The sequence below is a fragment of the Anolis carolinensis genome, chromosome 1 (genome assembly GCF_035594765.1).
Source record: "Anolis carolinensis isolate JA03-04 chromosome 1, rAnoCar3.1.pri, whole genome shotgun sequence".
Lineage (NCBI taxonomy): Eukaryota > Metazoa > Chordata > Lepidosauria > Squamata > Dactyloidae > Anolis > Anolis carolinensis.
In genome coordinates, this window is record NC_085841.1 from 35,974,449 (window position 1) to 35,990,503 (window position 16,055).

Consider the following 16,055-nt stretch of genomic DNA (forward strand, 5'->3'; position numbering starts at 1 on the left):
TCATAATATTCTGAAATATTTCTTTATTCCTAACACCCCAGTTGCTACAACCAGAAATACCAAATATTTATAAATTCTGCCTATTAAATTTCAAGTGTTTAGGTATAGCTTCTTTGCTGCTGTCTGTATGCTTGCTAATATTCTGTTCCCTGTGTTTTAAGCTTTCAAAACCATAAATCCTCACAGTGACCCTATTGAGGTTGAATTAACCTCAGTTGCATTCCCTTTCTTTTCCACTTCTGATGTGGCTGGAGTAATGGTTGGTGGTGCTTCTGGCAGTGGAGTCCAATGCAACTGCTAACGCAACGGCACGGCCCATGTAGGCCATGTGAAGAGGTCCTAAATGTGGAAGTGACAGTATAACAAACACATACTACTTTCATGGGTTTTTTTAAGGTAGACTTTCTTTTCGATAACAGTTGATTTATTTCCTTTCCTTTCCTAGGTTGCTGTGAAAATAATAGACAAAACACAGCTAAATCCTACTAGCCTTCAAAAGGTAAGATTTTTAAAAAAAGTAATTTGGTCTTTATTTTTCCTTTAAGGTATTATTATTATTACTGCAGGAAAACTGAATTGTACTGAAAATAGTTTGCATGTTCTTTCTGAGTCACTGAGTGATGGTTTACAACTGAGATGAGGGTGGTGAGTTGCTTAACCTACATTCTGACATAGGAGTATTTTGGAGAATGTGCTTTGCTTCTAGCACTGTGACATTGCAAGTAAATGTACAGTGAAATACCCTGTAGTGGTGCGATGACAGGCTGATTTTTTAAAGCCTTGGAAGGCTTTAGTGAACTTTACTGATTTCTATGGTTCTGTGATCAATTTGGTTTTATCTGTTATTCCATAACTTCAAGTTGTTTACACATGGCTTTCTTGGAAATATTTATGCAGAGAAGGTCTGTCTTTGCCTTCCTCTGATGCAGAGAGACCCTAACTTACCCAAACTCACAGAGTTTCATAGCTGAGTGAGGAGCTAAATCCTGGCTGTGGTCCAATGTTCAAACCACTAAATCATGCTGGCTCCTGATTATTTTATTGCTACAGTAAAGTCTTGCTTATCCAACCCTCGCTTATCCAACGTTCTGTATTATCCAGCGCAGTCTGCCTTTTAGTAGTCAATGTTTTTGTAATCAATGTTTTTAATACATTGCAATGTTTTGGTGCTAAATTCGTAAATACAGTAATTACTACATAACGTTACCGTGTACTGGACCACTTTTTCTGTTGATTTGTTGTAAAACATGATGTTTCAGTGCTTCATTTGTAAAATCATAACATAATTTGACATTTAATAGGCTTTTCCTTAATCTGTTCTTATTATCCAACATTTTTGCTTATCCAACATTCTGCCGACCTGTTTATATTGGATAAGCGAGACTCTACTGTATATTTATACTTGTAAATGTTTGTAAACTACCTTTGAAAGGGCATTTTTCTGAAAGACGCATCTTCACCCATGGATATAGAAAAATATGCATCTGCAAATATGATACAATTTTTGTAACAACACAAATTCTGTTTCTTTAACAAAATTCAAAAACAAATTCCCATGCTTTTTGAAAAACCTCTTTTTTCTTTCGAGTTTTTTAAGGAATGGAGTTCCTAATCAAAGTGTCACATAGGTGGATATCCCACAATATTGCTTAAAACAGCTTCTGTGTGATAGCTGTTCTGGTTTGTGAGCTGTACACTTGCTTGATAAATAGTTTGTGTGTTTGTCAGTCATATGTGGAGACAGTGCAGTAAGAGCTAATCTCTATATTCAGCTGGTGCTTGCAAGCATCTCTGTGTAGCTTTAAGCAGAGTCCAAGGCACTTCTATTAAATATATTTATTTATACTCTGCATTTTAGGCCAAGACAGCTCATAAGGTTGCTTACAAAGTGTTAATTTGACAATTTCCCATTGTTTGGCTTACAATCTTCGAAATAAAATCTAAAAAGGCAACACCACACAAGGGAATGATCATGGTGAAAAGGAAGTGGATTAGGTTCAGCCAATACTGGCTGCTGTTCCTTCCCTCAGGAATGGGATGGAAGGAGGGCCTTTCCTCATCTGCTGGGATCAAAAATAAAAACTTAGCCCAGCTATTATTGATCATCTGCCAATATGTCAAAGTTTTCATTTGTTTATTCAGGAAGGATCACCTAAGAGATTTTTTGCTGCATATTTAAAATGACAAGATCCTTTCGCCATTAAGATTTTGCTTGAATAAGTGTGTACTATATCTTTAAACTCTCCTATAAGAAATGCTCATTTTACTGTATTGGAAACATTTCCGATTTGCTTGTTTGTTTGTACATAACTATGGCCTTTTTATGTTACACAAAGATAGTGCTATGATTCCATTGTAAATGTCATGGCAACAATTTGTGTGATCCTAGAATTGAAATTTATGGAAGGATATTTAGAATTCTCTGCTACTGGAGCTCTTGTGCTCTACCAAACTATGAAGCCGGGCCTCTGTAAGATGTTGTCATGGCAGTGAAAATGAAATCATAGCACAACAATACTGAAATATGTCTTCGTCGCCAGTCTGAGAAATTGATAGGATCAGCCTTTGTTGGCAACCAGAATTAATCCTGGGTGAAGTTAATAATGTTTGGGCAGATTTGTATTGCTCATAACTCAAAGCATGTGGGAAACATATCCCTCTAATGTTAGAAAAATAATAAGCAGTGAAAGCCAAAGAGTTATGGTCCAAAACATTGAAAGAGTCAAAGTTTCTTCACCTTAGCCTGTAAAATTGCATCCAAACTGTAAATTGAACTTTGGTTCCTTTGAAATCAGTGTGAAACGTTAGTTTATGAAAGGGCTGAACAAATACTTTAGGTTACACTATGTAACCAAATTTGAAAAAAATTCTGATCCTGATTTGAAACTGTTATTTCTGTTTAATAGTATGGTACTTACTTTGAAAGTAGTTGTTATACTCCAGAAACATATTTTTGTGGCTGCCACAAATGATGTTGAATTGATTAAGACTCTATGAGATATTCCTTGAAAAAATATTATTTATTTATTTATTTATTTATTACAATATTTATATCCCGCCCTTCTCACCCAACAGGGGACTCAGGGCGGCTTACAATAAAACGCATATATAAAAATTGTACAATACACTATAAATCAGTTAAAAAATTAACTTACATCGGACATTCATAAAATGCATTATAAAATACAGATAGGCATGTACGAATTTAAAAGACTGGTTCTGTCAATTGAGTTCCAGCGTACATAATAGTAATTAATGCTGCTAATTGTTATTCGAAATTCGAAATGTGCTGCAGTTTAATAAACTTTTTCATGTTTTTATGATAGAACCAATTAAGAAATGAGATTGGTAACCTAAGAACAAAAATCGTGTTACATAGTGTTATGGACTGACATTGGCCACTCACCAGCCACTGCTAAAAAAAAAAAAACCTCCCTTTTTTGCCCCAAATGTTCCCCTATCAACTTTTTATAGTCTATTTCTGGTCCTGTGACAGTTTGGGCAGTTCAGATATATGGCTGAATTGCTCCTAGTGGCTCCAAGGGGAAATTTTAAGGTGAAAACTTAGAAGGGGACATTAAGGGCCGTGAAATGCTATAGGAGACCACTTGTGGCTCACAGCCTACAGTTTATCTATCCTTGACCTGAGTGTTAAACTATTTGTAGTTTTGTGCTGCACCTTTTACAGAAATCATTAGCATATGCCTGTATAAAATCACTGAGTATAATTTGTTTCTTTTGTAAACAGCTGTTCCGAGAAGTACGAATAATGAAGATATTGAACCATCCTAATATTGGTAGGATTCTAGCATTTTCCTGCTGTCGCATTCAATTTTCCTTCTGTTTGTGTCTTTTCAGTTTCTTATCCCACTAGTCAGTAATTCCACAATGGTTAGCAAGTCCTCGTTGCATCTTTTTGGTTACTGTTAAATGGTCCTTTTCATTTCTTCCAAACGCATGGTTTCATAAGTAAAAGAGACATATTCTTTGTTCCAGAAAATAATTAATTGAAATTCTAAATTCCTACCTAGAAGAACGCAACTGTTGAGACTGACTTTCTTATAGTTCTTTGAAGACTCATTGGCCCCACAGAAGTTTAAATGCGACCTCATCAAGTTGTGGTTTTGCACAATTTGATGATGTCATACTTAAAGCAGAATATGCTTTTAGGTCAACCAATTGGGTTTAATGATGTCCTTAAAATAGAACGGCTTTCACTTTGTCTGGCAAAACCCAGTTCAAATCATTCTCTCAAAAGGGGTGAAGAGTTTCCTTTCTACACAGGAAACAGTCTATGATAGGCATAGATTTGCTAGATATGCTTAGATTCAAACCCTGGCAGAAATTAATCTTATACATTTTTCATGAATGTGCAAACCATTGACATAATAATAATAATAATAATAATAATAATAATAATAATAATAATAATAATAATATAATAATAATAATAATAATAATGAAACTTTAATTGTATTCCGCCCTATTTCCCCAAGGGGACTCAGGGCGGATTCCAACATACAATGAATGGCAAACGTGCAATGCCTCCCTAAAACAAACAAATACTGACATAAAATCCCAGGAAAACTCCACATTTAAAACAGCAGTTAAGACCTAACATCAAATTAAAACTAAGATCAATGAATTAAACCTCAACATCAATAATTTAAACCAACATATTCAAACAAAAATTATATAATGACATAAAATCTGAACAAACATCCATATTAATTTTCAGAAGCCAACTGGAGTTCATTCACTAAGTTGATAGTTTTCCCCCCAGATATTGTTGCTGTTCCTCAATCAGCCAGAGGGCTTATTGCGTACAAGGTATACTCATAGTTACACATAACATATACTCATATGGTGGTAAATAGACTAGCAGAGCCCAGATACAAAATATTCTCAACCAGGACCCTGTAGTGCTCACTCATTGACTAATCCTTCTCCTCTTTGTATGCTAATGAGTAGAAGTAGGCCTTCAGTTGTTTTTTGAAGGAAGAGGAGGGAGGGGGGCAGCTTTATTTCTTTAGGAAGGGAGTTCCAGAGGTGGGGGTGACCACGGAGAAGATCCTTTCTCTCGTTCCCACCAGCCGCACTTGGGATGGGGGTAGGACCAAGAGCAGGGCCTCCTCTGCTGACTGCAGGCTAGTTTGTAAAAGGAGATGTGAACGGTCAAGTAGCCTGGACCCCAGCCATTTATGGTTTCAAAGGTAATGACCAGCACTTTGTATTTAGCCTGGAAGCAGACCAGCAGCCAGTGGAGCTACTGTAACATGGGAGTGGATCTCTCCCTGTACGGAACTCCTTTTAGCAGCCTGGCTGCTGATCTCTGAACCAGTTGCAGCTTTCAAACTATCTTCAAAGGCAGAGAGCATAGCAGTAGTCCAAGCAGGATGTGACTTAGGCATTTGACAAATTTAAATAGGCGTCCCAAACTTAAAAATACTAGAAATCCGCAAAAACCAGGTCACAGTTTATGTTCACTGCCTTTCTTGACAATTTGGTTACATTTCTTTGTTTTTTGGCTTGTATACCTGTCACATCTTTTGTTATTAGTTTGTGAAATTTGCTTTGTTTTACCCTCATGAAAGTTCAAATACATTGCAATATACATCTTCTGTAATGAATGCATTTATCTACTTAGGTTACCAAGCACATGCATATTTGTATGTGCTTTCTCTGCTGATTAAAATAAGTGCATTCACATTTTTAAAAATATGCATAATTTTGTACCTATTTAATTTCTCTGAAACAAAATATTGGTGTGCAGAAATCTGAGGTAAGGTGCAATTTACCTCATGAAAAGTCTTGGAAAGTATGAACTGGATTAACTTGAAGCCCATTGTATGAAAACCACTGAATCTAATGACTGGTTATAGAGGTTTTCAAAAGATCTATAGTCAGTGAATGTGAGGTGGTATACCATAGTCACTAAGAGACAGAGTTACACATCAGGTGGTCCTTGGATCAGAGATTGCGTCTGTCCTAGACTCACAAAGTTTCCTTAGGCAAACCTCTGCTTCACAATGCCTGCTCTACAAAATGGTGCATGTGATTATTGTTAGCTCCTTGTGTTTTTGTTAGGTTTGCAGTGAAATAATGTGTTATTTGAAGGCCTGAGAAGGCAATACAAATACAGGCAGTGCCCAAGTTACGAACACAATAGGTCAGTAATAAAGTACTGATTTATCCAAATTGATGATTTAGAAATGATTTAGTTGAACCTGTAATGTTAGTTGTGAAAAGTTCAAACTGATTGTAGGGTGTTTAGGATTCCCTTTACTCCACTTTTAAAGCCTTACTTTTGGCTGAGGAAAGTGGAACAGTTTTTCCCAAGGCTATTCCTCAATAAGCCAGAGGGCTTGTTGCATAAATGTATAGTTATAGTTACACATAACATATACCCTTTTTTCTTTCTTCTTCAGGTTAAGTATGCTAACATGTACTTTTCAGTGGCAATAATGTTTTTATATACTTGAAGGACGGTGTCTATCTGGACCTTAACAGTTCTGTTGTCTCCTCTAGTACTTACATCAGGGGTCCCCAATGGGCCGGATGTAGCCCTCCAAGGCCATTTTCCCACCCCCATTCCCACCTTAAACTTTAGACTTAAGGTCGCCCTAGGTTTGGAATGACTTGAAGGCACACAACAACAATTCTAATTAACTTGACTCTCTCATCAGCCAAAACAGGCCCACACTTCTCTTTGAAATACTGGTTTGTATTGTTTAAAATTGTTCTTCATTTTAAATGTTGTATTCTTCCATATATATTTTTGCACTGCAAATAAGATATGTGCAGTGTGCATAGGAATTTGTTCCTTTTTTTACAAACTATAGTCCAACCCCCCAACAGTTTGGGGGACTATGAACTGGCTTTAAAAGTTTGAGGACCCCTGACTTAAACTGTATTTTTAGTGGAATCAAAATATACATCGGTTCTAAGGGTGCATAGACATTGTCGAATTAATGCAGTTTGACACTATTTTTAACTGTTGTGACTCAATACTGTGGAGTCATGAGAGTTGTAGTTTTACAAGATCTTTAGATGTACCTGCCAAAGAATGCTGGTGTCTCATTAAACTATAAATCCTTGCATTCCATAGCATTGAGCCAGTGCAGCTAAAGTGTTTATAAAGTGCATTAATACTACCAATATAGAGCCAGTATAGCACCGTTTAATTAAAGCAAATAAGTGGATGATTTTGTTTCTATGAATTTCATCTGTGAAGCTAAAACTTTGCTTCAGCACTGATTTCTTTTTTAAGAACATAGATAACTTATGTCTTACAGTGATATATCTTATCTCCAGCTGTGTTTTCCAATTTTCTGTGCTTCTTTATCTGAAAGTGATTATTGTCTTTTTTTAAATTGCAGTTAAATTATTTGAAGTTATTGAAACAGAGAAAACCCTATACTTAATAATGGAATATGCCAGTGGAGGTAAGTAAACATTCAGTCTTAGTTTCCCATGGTCAATCTGAAATGTGAGAGTTTTGAATGCGGAACTGGCACAATATGGTATCTGTGATCCACTTGTGGTATCTAGTGCATGACCTAAAGCACCATGGAAGCGAAAGGCAAAATGCCCTGCTAAACAATTGGAGACATATATCAGATAGGACAGTGGGATGGTTGTAATGGAAGCCCATGAGTCACTTACCACAGGGTGGCCTCAGCATGAATGATTAACCTGAGTGGCATTAGCAGCAGCATTACTCAGAGATTCCTGTTTGTGGTTTAGAAAGAGACCCATCTCTCAGTGAAGTGGTGGTACATTATCAGAATAAAATTGGACTGAGTATCACCTTACGTAATCACTTATCAGTATAATCAGTCATTGATATAGACTACCTTGCTGTTCCTATTTATAAAAATGTAGCTAGCCATCCATTTTTCCAAGTAAGAATAATATCCGAAGGGAATTTCATGACTTGCTTAAAATATTCTGTTCACTTTCTCATAGGAAATCAATCCTGTGGGAGCCCTAAGAATTATTTGTGAAATGCAGGGGGGGGGTCGTGTTAGGAGCAACCGGAGTTGCTTCTGGAGTGAGAGAATTGGCTGTCTGCAAGGACGTTGCCCAGGGGACGCCCAGATGTTTTGATGTTTTACCATCCTTGTGGGAGGCTTCTCTCATGTCCCCACATGGAGCTGGAGCTGATAGAGGGAGCTCATCCGCGCTCTCCCCAGGTGGGATTCGAACCTGGCAGCCTTCTGGTCAGCAAACCCAACATTCAAGTCACAAGGCTTTTATCCCCTAGGCCACCGGGGGGGGGGGGGGATATAAATGATCTGATACTTTTTAGAGATTTTATGAAATAATAATTTTAAATCTCAATATAATTAAAATAGGGGTTTATTAATAATCATATTTCACCTCTACAGCGTAATATTATTTTGTGTCGCTTTAGGAGAAGTTTTTGATTACTTGGTTGCACATGGAAGAATGAAAGAGAAAGAAGCACGTGCAAAATTTAGGCAGGTATGGAATAAATAAATGTTATTAAGGATATGTAAGCTATTGTGCCTTCAACGACAACAACAACAACAACAACAAAAATCTGTATTAGTGGAAAATTCTTTAGATCTTTCAAAATCAAATACTTTAAAGAAATGAAAATGCAGTTAATTTTCTCTTTGAAAGTTTTATTTTAGAGAAAATTGTCATTGTGGCGACCTTAGAATACTTTAGGATAGTAAGTGCCATTGAGCCCTACATATACACTCAAAGGACTTCCATTGGCTGGTTGTTGATCATCCCTACACTATTTTGAACTGTTGCAAGAACTGGGAGACAAACCTTTGAAGTTTCCACTGTAGAGTGTTTTAATAGTGTTTGCTGAATCATATTTTGTCAGGAAAAGCAGATGGATTTACTGATAGCCATACAATTTGCTTGAGTAGTGTTTGGAGATGCTACTTCAGTTGTAACTTATTATGCCTAATGAGATATTCTCCATTCGTGGAGTCATTTCTTAGATTTGTTTCTAGCTCATAATAAATTTGGAAATGGATGGGAGAACAGAGTGTTTAGTTGAGTAATTAAAATGTGTTGATTTACATTACTTTCTGGTTTTTCTGAGTATGAAAGATGAGAAGCTGTGGTGGACTATTAACTTTTTTGCCTGATCATTACTTTTTAAATGTAACTACATAAATGATAATTTTTTTGATTGTTAAAACTATAATTCACATATGAAATTTATGAGTTCCCCCATTTAATGTCATTAATATAGTACCTGAAGAAAAACATTTTTTTACCTGTAAAATAAACTTTTAAATGTTTCATTTTACATTGCAAGTAAGGCATAATAAGGTTAATGAGATAGGGGCTAATTTATTACAATGATTAGGAGACTAAACTGCTTTGAAAACCCTTCTTTTGCTTTGAGCAGCGGTGGGAGAGTATTTATCCACCCAAGAAGACCCAGTTGGCCCAATGATAACTGGTTATGGAAGTGGCAGTCTAAAATCTCTGGCAATACAGAGAATCCTCACTTTTGGCAGAGGACTTGCTGCCTGTTTTCAGATGTCAGGCTATAACAGGTTTTAAAACTGACCAAGATGCCCACATTTAAAACATATTAAACTGTTAGGCAGAAAATGCCTCCCAATGCCCCTAAAAGCCTTCATTTTTCATCCATTTAAAAATGTTTTCAATATTCAACAGAAGATTGGTATTCCCAGGACCCAATCAGGATCTGTGAAAAACCTCCTGACCAGGAGTATTTTCTCATCCCATATTAAACTATTGGTATGTAGATCTAGGAATGAAAATAAATGAAATAGAGGGGTCACAATTATGGGGACAAAGACATTTGAAAAAATTATCAATAAGAGTTAAAGAAAATTATTGTAAGTTAATATGGGAATGGTACCTAACACCAATAGAAATAGCAAATATAAATAAAAATTACTCAAAAATTTCTGGAGAGGATGAGAAGAATTGGGAACATATATACCTATGTGGTGGCAGTGTAAATATCTAAATAACTTCTGGGGAAAGGTATTTAGAGAGATAGAAGGTATAATGAACATTAAAATCAAAAGTTTTATTAACAGTTGAAAAAAGAGGACAAAGATGTGATAACAATATTATTAACAATTGCAAGACTGCTTATAGCAAAGATGTCAAAGACAGAACGCCACAAGATAAAAGATAACAAAGTTTATTGGAGTTACAGAACCAAAAATGCCCGTAAAAGACAAGGGCTAGGCAAACACTGGCCTTAAAAGTAAAAAGAGACAAGAAAAACGTTCAAAAGATAAACCGGATTAAACCGGAGTTTAATCCGGGTTAAATCAAAACAGCTTGCTTCAGCCTGGGAATAAACAAACAGAAGCTGGTGAACAAAACGTTCAAAGGAATGCAACTAATTGGCAGCAGATGCTTCTCTGCTGCCAAGAGCTATGTTTGTGTAACTTAGAGGTTACTCCTCCACACAGCAGGCAATTTCCCGATACAAACACAGCAGACGAGGGCAGAAGCAGTCAGCGAAGTCCCAATCCGTTCCGAAGGTCGTAAGGCAGATGCAGACGTTTGTAGTTCACCAGTTCCAACGATAGACACAGGTAGGAGAATCCGAGGCCGTAGTCAGTCAGTCCGTAAGTCCAGAGTAAGCAGATGGCGTCCGTCAAGAAGACGACGGAAGGTCAAAGCTATTAAGATTAAGCAGAGGTTGCACAACAAAACCCCACACAATTCCTCCCGCCGTCTGAGCCCAATGTCCAGGATAACTTACGTAGTCAGCAAACGAATCACACCCGTCTTCAGAAAAACTTCCCACACAGATCCCAAGCGTTCGTCCAGATTACCTTGCCCAACGCAATTTGCTATTGCTCCCAAACCCCATTTTATGCCAGTTACAAGTCCTCATCGCTATCAGCTGTTCTCCTTAGCCCGGGCGTTTCCTCATCACTTTCCTCATCAGAACTGGAACACCTTTGACTACGCCCCACAGCATCCCCAGCTGTGGATCCCGTCCCATCCCTCCAGCTTGTCCACGGGTCTAATCCTGAAGGTCCCCAATCGCCTTCCATACTATCATTGCCAGTGGCACCCAAATCCTCCCTTACACGAGTCCATTCCATGTCATCCTCTTCCGAGCTAACCATCTCTTCCTCCATTCTCTCAGTAAACCCCTCAAAAGAATCCTCGTCAGATGGTTCTGCAAAGATATCTCGCAGCCGCTTCCTTTCTCGCTCCTCGAGAGTATCTGACTCTCGAGGAGTCTTACGCCCACGTCTCCCAGTAGTAGAGCCATGAGGCTCAACCATAACACTATCCCCTCTCACAAAGGCCTCCTCCTCCGAAGGTGGAGAGACGGCAGTGATGTCCTCAGCTACAGCACCACGACGACTGGAGGTATCTAACTTTAACAGAGAACGATGGAAAACTGGATGGATTTTAAAAGTAGAAGGTAAACGCAAACGAAATGCTACGGAAGAAATCTTTTTAACAATAGGAAAGGGTCCCAAATACCGTGGCGCAAACTTTCCCCCAGCCTGTTTAATGTACTTAGAAGATAACCACACTAAATCCCCTTCTTCCAACTCTTCCCCTGCCTGCCTATGACGGTCGGCCTGAGTCTTTTGCGTTGCCTTGGCTTCCAATAGTAAACGACGGGCAACATCATGCAACGCAGCCATTTCAGAGAAACGGTATACCGGGTCAGAGGAAACCACATTGGTTGACAGCGCCACACCTCCCCGCGGATGAAAACCATAAGTCAGTTCAAATGGAGTATGCTGACTAGACGTGTGCACAGCGTTGTTGTAGGCGAACTCAGCCACCGGTAGCCATTTTACCCAAGCAGTGGGTTGATCTAAACAAAAACAACGTAAATATTGCTCCAACAACCCATTAACCCTTTCCGATTGACCATCCGTTTGTGGATGAAACGCTGAGGAGACGTTCAATTTAGTACCTAAACACTCATGGAAGTGTCTCCAAAAGCGTGACACAAATTGTGGAGCCCTATCAGAAATAATCACCTCAGGAGCTCCGTGCAAACGATAAATGTGTTTGGTAAACAATAAAGCCAATGTAGGGGCCGCCGGAATGGTCGAACAAGGAATAAAATGAGCCAGTTTAGAAAATAAATCCACCACCACCCAAATACATGTGTAACCCCCAGACTTAGGCAAATCAGAAATGAAATCCATGGAAATAATTTGCCATGGTCTCTCAGGAACAGGCAGAGACGACAACAACCCTCTAGGGCGCCCAGCAGGCGTCTTACTCTGCTGGCAAACAGCGCAGCTATCACAAAAGCGAAGAATGTCTTGCCGCATCTTTGGCCACCAGTAGTTCCTGGTGATGAGCTGCACGGTCTTAAATCTGCCAAAATGCCCAGCCATGGGTTCGTCATGGTGGGCTCTAATAACCTCCAACCTGAGTGCCCCCACCGGTACATAGACCTGTCCCCTACGTACCAATACTCCATTCTGATCTTGCAAGTGAGGCAGTATTGTACGATTCCCTGCTGACAACAGCATGAGTTGCTCTTGAGTCCAAACATCTTCTTTCTGAGCCTCTATGATTTGATCATGTAACCCGATCTCATTTTCCACAACACACAAAGAGGCAGTGGGCAAAATGGTCTGGCACACTACCTGCTCATTAGTCTTAAACTCAGGCTTGCGGGACAATGCATCGGCCCGCAAGTTTGCCTTCCCTTCCACAAATTGAACTTTGAAATTAAACCTGGAGAAAAACAAAGCCCATCGGATTTGACGTTGGTTTAATTTCTTGGCCGTTTGCAAATGTTCCAAATTCTTGTGATCAGACCTGACCACGATTTGGTGCCGCGCCCCCTCTAGCCAGTGCCGCCACACCTCAAACGCCACCTTGATCGCCAATAATTCTTTCTCCCATATGGTATAGTTTTGCTCAAATGGTGTTAGTTGCCGAGAGTAAAATCCACAGGGACGCAAAGTCCCTGATGAATCTCTTTGAGACAATACAGCCCCCAACGCGTAGCTAGAAGCGTCTGCTTCTACTACGAACGGTTTGTCCACATCTGGATGTATTAGTATGTTGTCTACCTGAAAGCTAGACTTTAATTGTAAAAACGCATCGTGAGCTTCCCACACCCACACAAATGGCTGTTTCTTACGCAGGAGCTGCGTTAAAGGTACCGTGAGTTTGGCAAAGTTTGGGATAAACTCCTGGTAGTAATTAGCGAATCCTAAGAACCTCTGAACATCTTTCTTAGTCTTGAGCTCTTGCCATGAGTTGACTGCGTCAACTTTATGTGGATCCATTTTGAGTTCCCTTCCTGAAACTACATGACCTAGGAACTCAACTTCAGGTACATGAAAAACGCATTTAGAAGCCTTAGCGAAGAGCCCATTAGCCCGCAGACGATGTAGTACCTGCTTAACATGCTGACGATGTTCTCTTTCATCCTTAGAAAAAATTAAGATATCATCCAAATAAATCACCACAAATTGGTCAATTAAGTCTCTAAATACATCGTTTATGAACCTCTGGAAGACCGCAGGCGCATTGCAAAGTCCGAAAGGCATTACACGGAACTCGTGGCATCCGAAACACGTGTTAAATGCCATCTTCCATTCATCACCTTCCCGTATCCTAATCAAGTTATACGCCCCCCGCAGGTCAAGCTTGGTAAAGACCTTAGCCCCTTGCACCCTCGATAGTAATTCCGAGATTAAAGGTAGCGGGTACCTATCCCGAATGGTGTGTTTGTTAAGGACCCGGTAATCACAAACCAACCTGAGGTCCCCTGTCTTTTTGGCAACAAAGAACACAGGAGCAGCAGTTGGAGAGCTAGATGGGCGAATAAACCCCTTAGCTAAGTTCTCATCGAGGAACTCTCTTAAAGCTTGCCTTTCTGGTACTGTCAAGGCGTACAACCTTCCTGCTGGCAATTTTGCACCTTCCGCTAGTCTAATGGCGCAATCGTATGGTCTATGCGGCGGTAACTTATCCGCTTCCTTCTTACAGAATATGTCTGAGAATTCCCCATACTCAGCAGGCACTCCCTCCATATCAGGCTGAGTAGGGTTTAGAGTAAAACATTCCTGCCTCCTAAAAGTTATCTTACGCGTCACCCAGTCCACTTGTGGATTTACTAAAGCTAGCCAATCCATTCCCAGGATCACATCGTATCTGGGTAAGCTCGTAATATCCCAAACAAACGTTCCCGTTACTCCCTGTACTTCCCACATTATTTCTGAGGTCTCATGGTTAACCACCCCAGTCTCCAATAGTCTCCCATCCGCTCCTTCCACCCATACGTCGCATGCTTTGCGCACTACAGGAATGCCATGCTTCCTAGCAAATTCAAAATCCACATATGAGACCGTAGCCCCTGAGTCCAGCAGTGCCAAAGTAGAAACAAGTTCTTTTCCCCCAACAGATAACGAAATGGGTACAAAGACATGTTTCTTCCCCTCAGTTGACTGCTTTAAAAGCCCTAATGCGTTGGACTCACGTCGCACTAGGGCTGGCCTTTTCCCGAAAGCTGGGAAGGTTTTACATTACAATTTCTGGCGAAATGCCCAGCATTTCCACAATACAAACACAACCCCAGTTGTCTCCTACGGTTCTTTTCTGCTATAGACAGTTTTTTAAACACCCCGAGTTCCATAGGCTCGTCCCCCTTTACCACAGGTGCCTTAGATTCAAACATAGGTGGCGCACACACTGCTCTACATTGTTTACGGGACTCGAACCTGGCGTCCAAACGCAACACTTTAGATATTAAGGCATCCCAATTTTCTGCCGGCTCCAAGCGTGCCAATTCGTCCTGGAGGTAATCATTTAAACCAGCAGTAAACAAAAGCATAAATGCATTCTCCCCCCAGTCTAACTGATGACGGTACGAATAAAACTTATTTAAATAATCCAAAACAGTCCCCTTTCCCTGTTTCAACCGATACAGAGCCCAACTAGCATTCTCCGTACGGAGGGGATCCCCAAAAGTGTCAGTTAGTAGTTTTTTGAAATCACTCAAATTGTCCTTGACTGGGTCATTTCCCAAAATCAAATTAGTGGCCCATTGTCCTGCAGGACCAGTCAACAAACTCAAAATAAATGCCACCTTGCTAGTGTCCGTAGGAAAAGCTTGTGCACTAAGCTGGGAAAAATAAAGTTCAATTTGTGCCAAAAAAGTTGGCAGTTTGCTCCTAGACCCATCAAAGCGTTCGGGAGTCATAACATGTCCTTTAGCTGGCTGTGCTGCTTGTGCAGCGTAAAAAGCAGCCTGTAATTGATCAAAACGAGCCTTTAACTCCTCCATCGTCTTCTTGACGTAATTAACTACTACAGAAAAACTTTTTTATGGGCGTTGGGCAATCTGTCAAAGACAGAAGGCCACAAGATAAAAGATAACAAAGTTTATTGGAGTTACAGAACCAAAAATGCCCGTAAAAGACAAGGGCTAGGCAAACACTGGCCTTAAAAGTAAAAAGAGACAAGAAAAACGTTCAAAAGATAAACCGGATAAAACCGGAGTTTAATCCGGGTTAAATCAAAACAGCTTGCTTCAGCCTGGGAATAAACAAACAGAAGCTGGTGAACAAAAAGTTCAAAGGAATGCAACTAATTGGCAGCAGATGCTTCTCTGCTGCCAAGAGCTATGTTTGAGTAACTTAGAGGTTACTCCTCCACACAGCAGGCAATTTCCCGATACAAGCACAGCAGACGAGGGCAGAAGCAGTCAGCGAAGTCCCAATCCGTTCCGAAGGTCGTAAGGCAGATGCAGACGTTTGTAGTTCACCAGTTCCAACGATAGACACAGGTAGGAGAATCCGAGGCCGTAGTCAGTCAGTCCGTAAGTCCAGAGTAAGCAGATGGCGTCCGTCAAGAAGACGACGGAAGGTCAAAGCTATTAAGATTAAGCAGAGGTTGCACAACAAAACCCCACACAATTCCTCCCGCCGTCTGAGCCCAATGTCCAGGATAACTTACGTAGTCAGCAAACGAATCACACCCGTCTTCAGGAAAACTTCCCACACAGATCCCAAGCGTTCGTCCAGATTACCTTGCCCAACGCAATTTGCTATTGCTCCCAAACCCCA

At 39.9% G+C, this 16,055-nt stretch overlaps 1 protein-coding gene across 5 annotated transcripts in view; it reads left to right on the top strand.

The window, feature by feature from the left end:
* mark1 (microtubule affinity regulating kinase 1) overlaps positions 1–16,055 on the top strand; it is an 89,031-nt gene that overhangs the window by 40,581 nt on the left and 32,395 nt on the right. For all 5 annotated transcript variants that reach the window (XM_062972319.1, XM_062972305.1, XM_062972317.1 and 2 more), the window contains exons 3-6: positions 446–499; positions 3,749–3,797; positions 7,380–7,445; positions 8,417–8,487. In XM_062972319.1, coding sequence (XP_062828389.1) covers positions 446–499; positions 3,749–3,797; positions 7,380–7,445; positions 8,417–8,487 — 240 coding nt within the window. The remainder of the gene's footprint in view (positions 1–445; positions 500–3,748; positions 3,798–7,379; positions 7,446–8,416; positions 8,488–16,055) is intronic.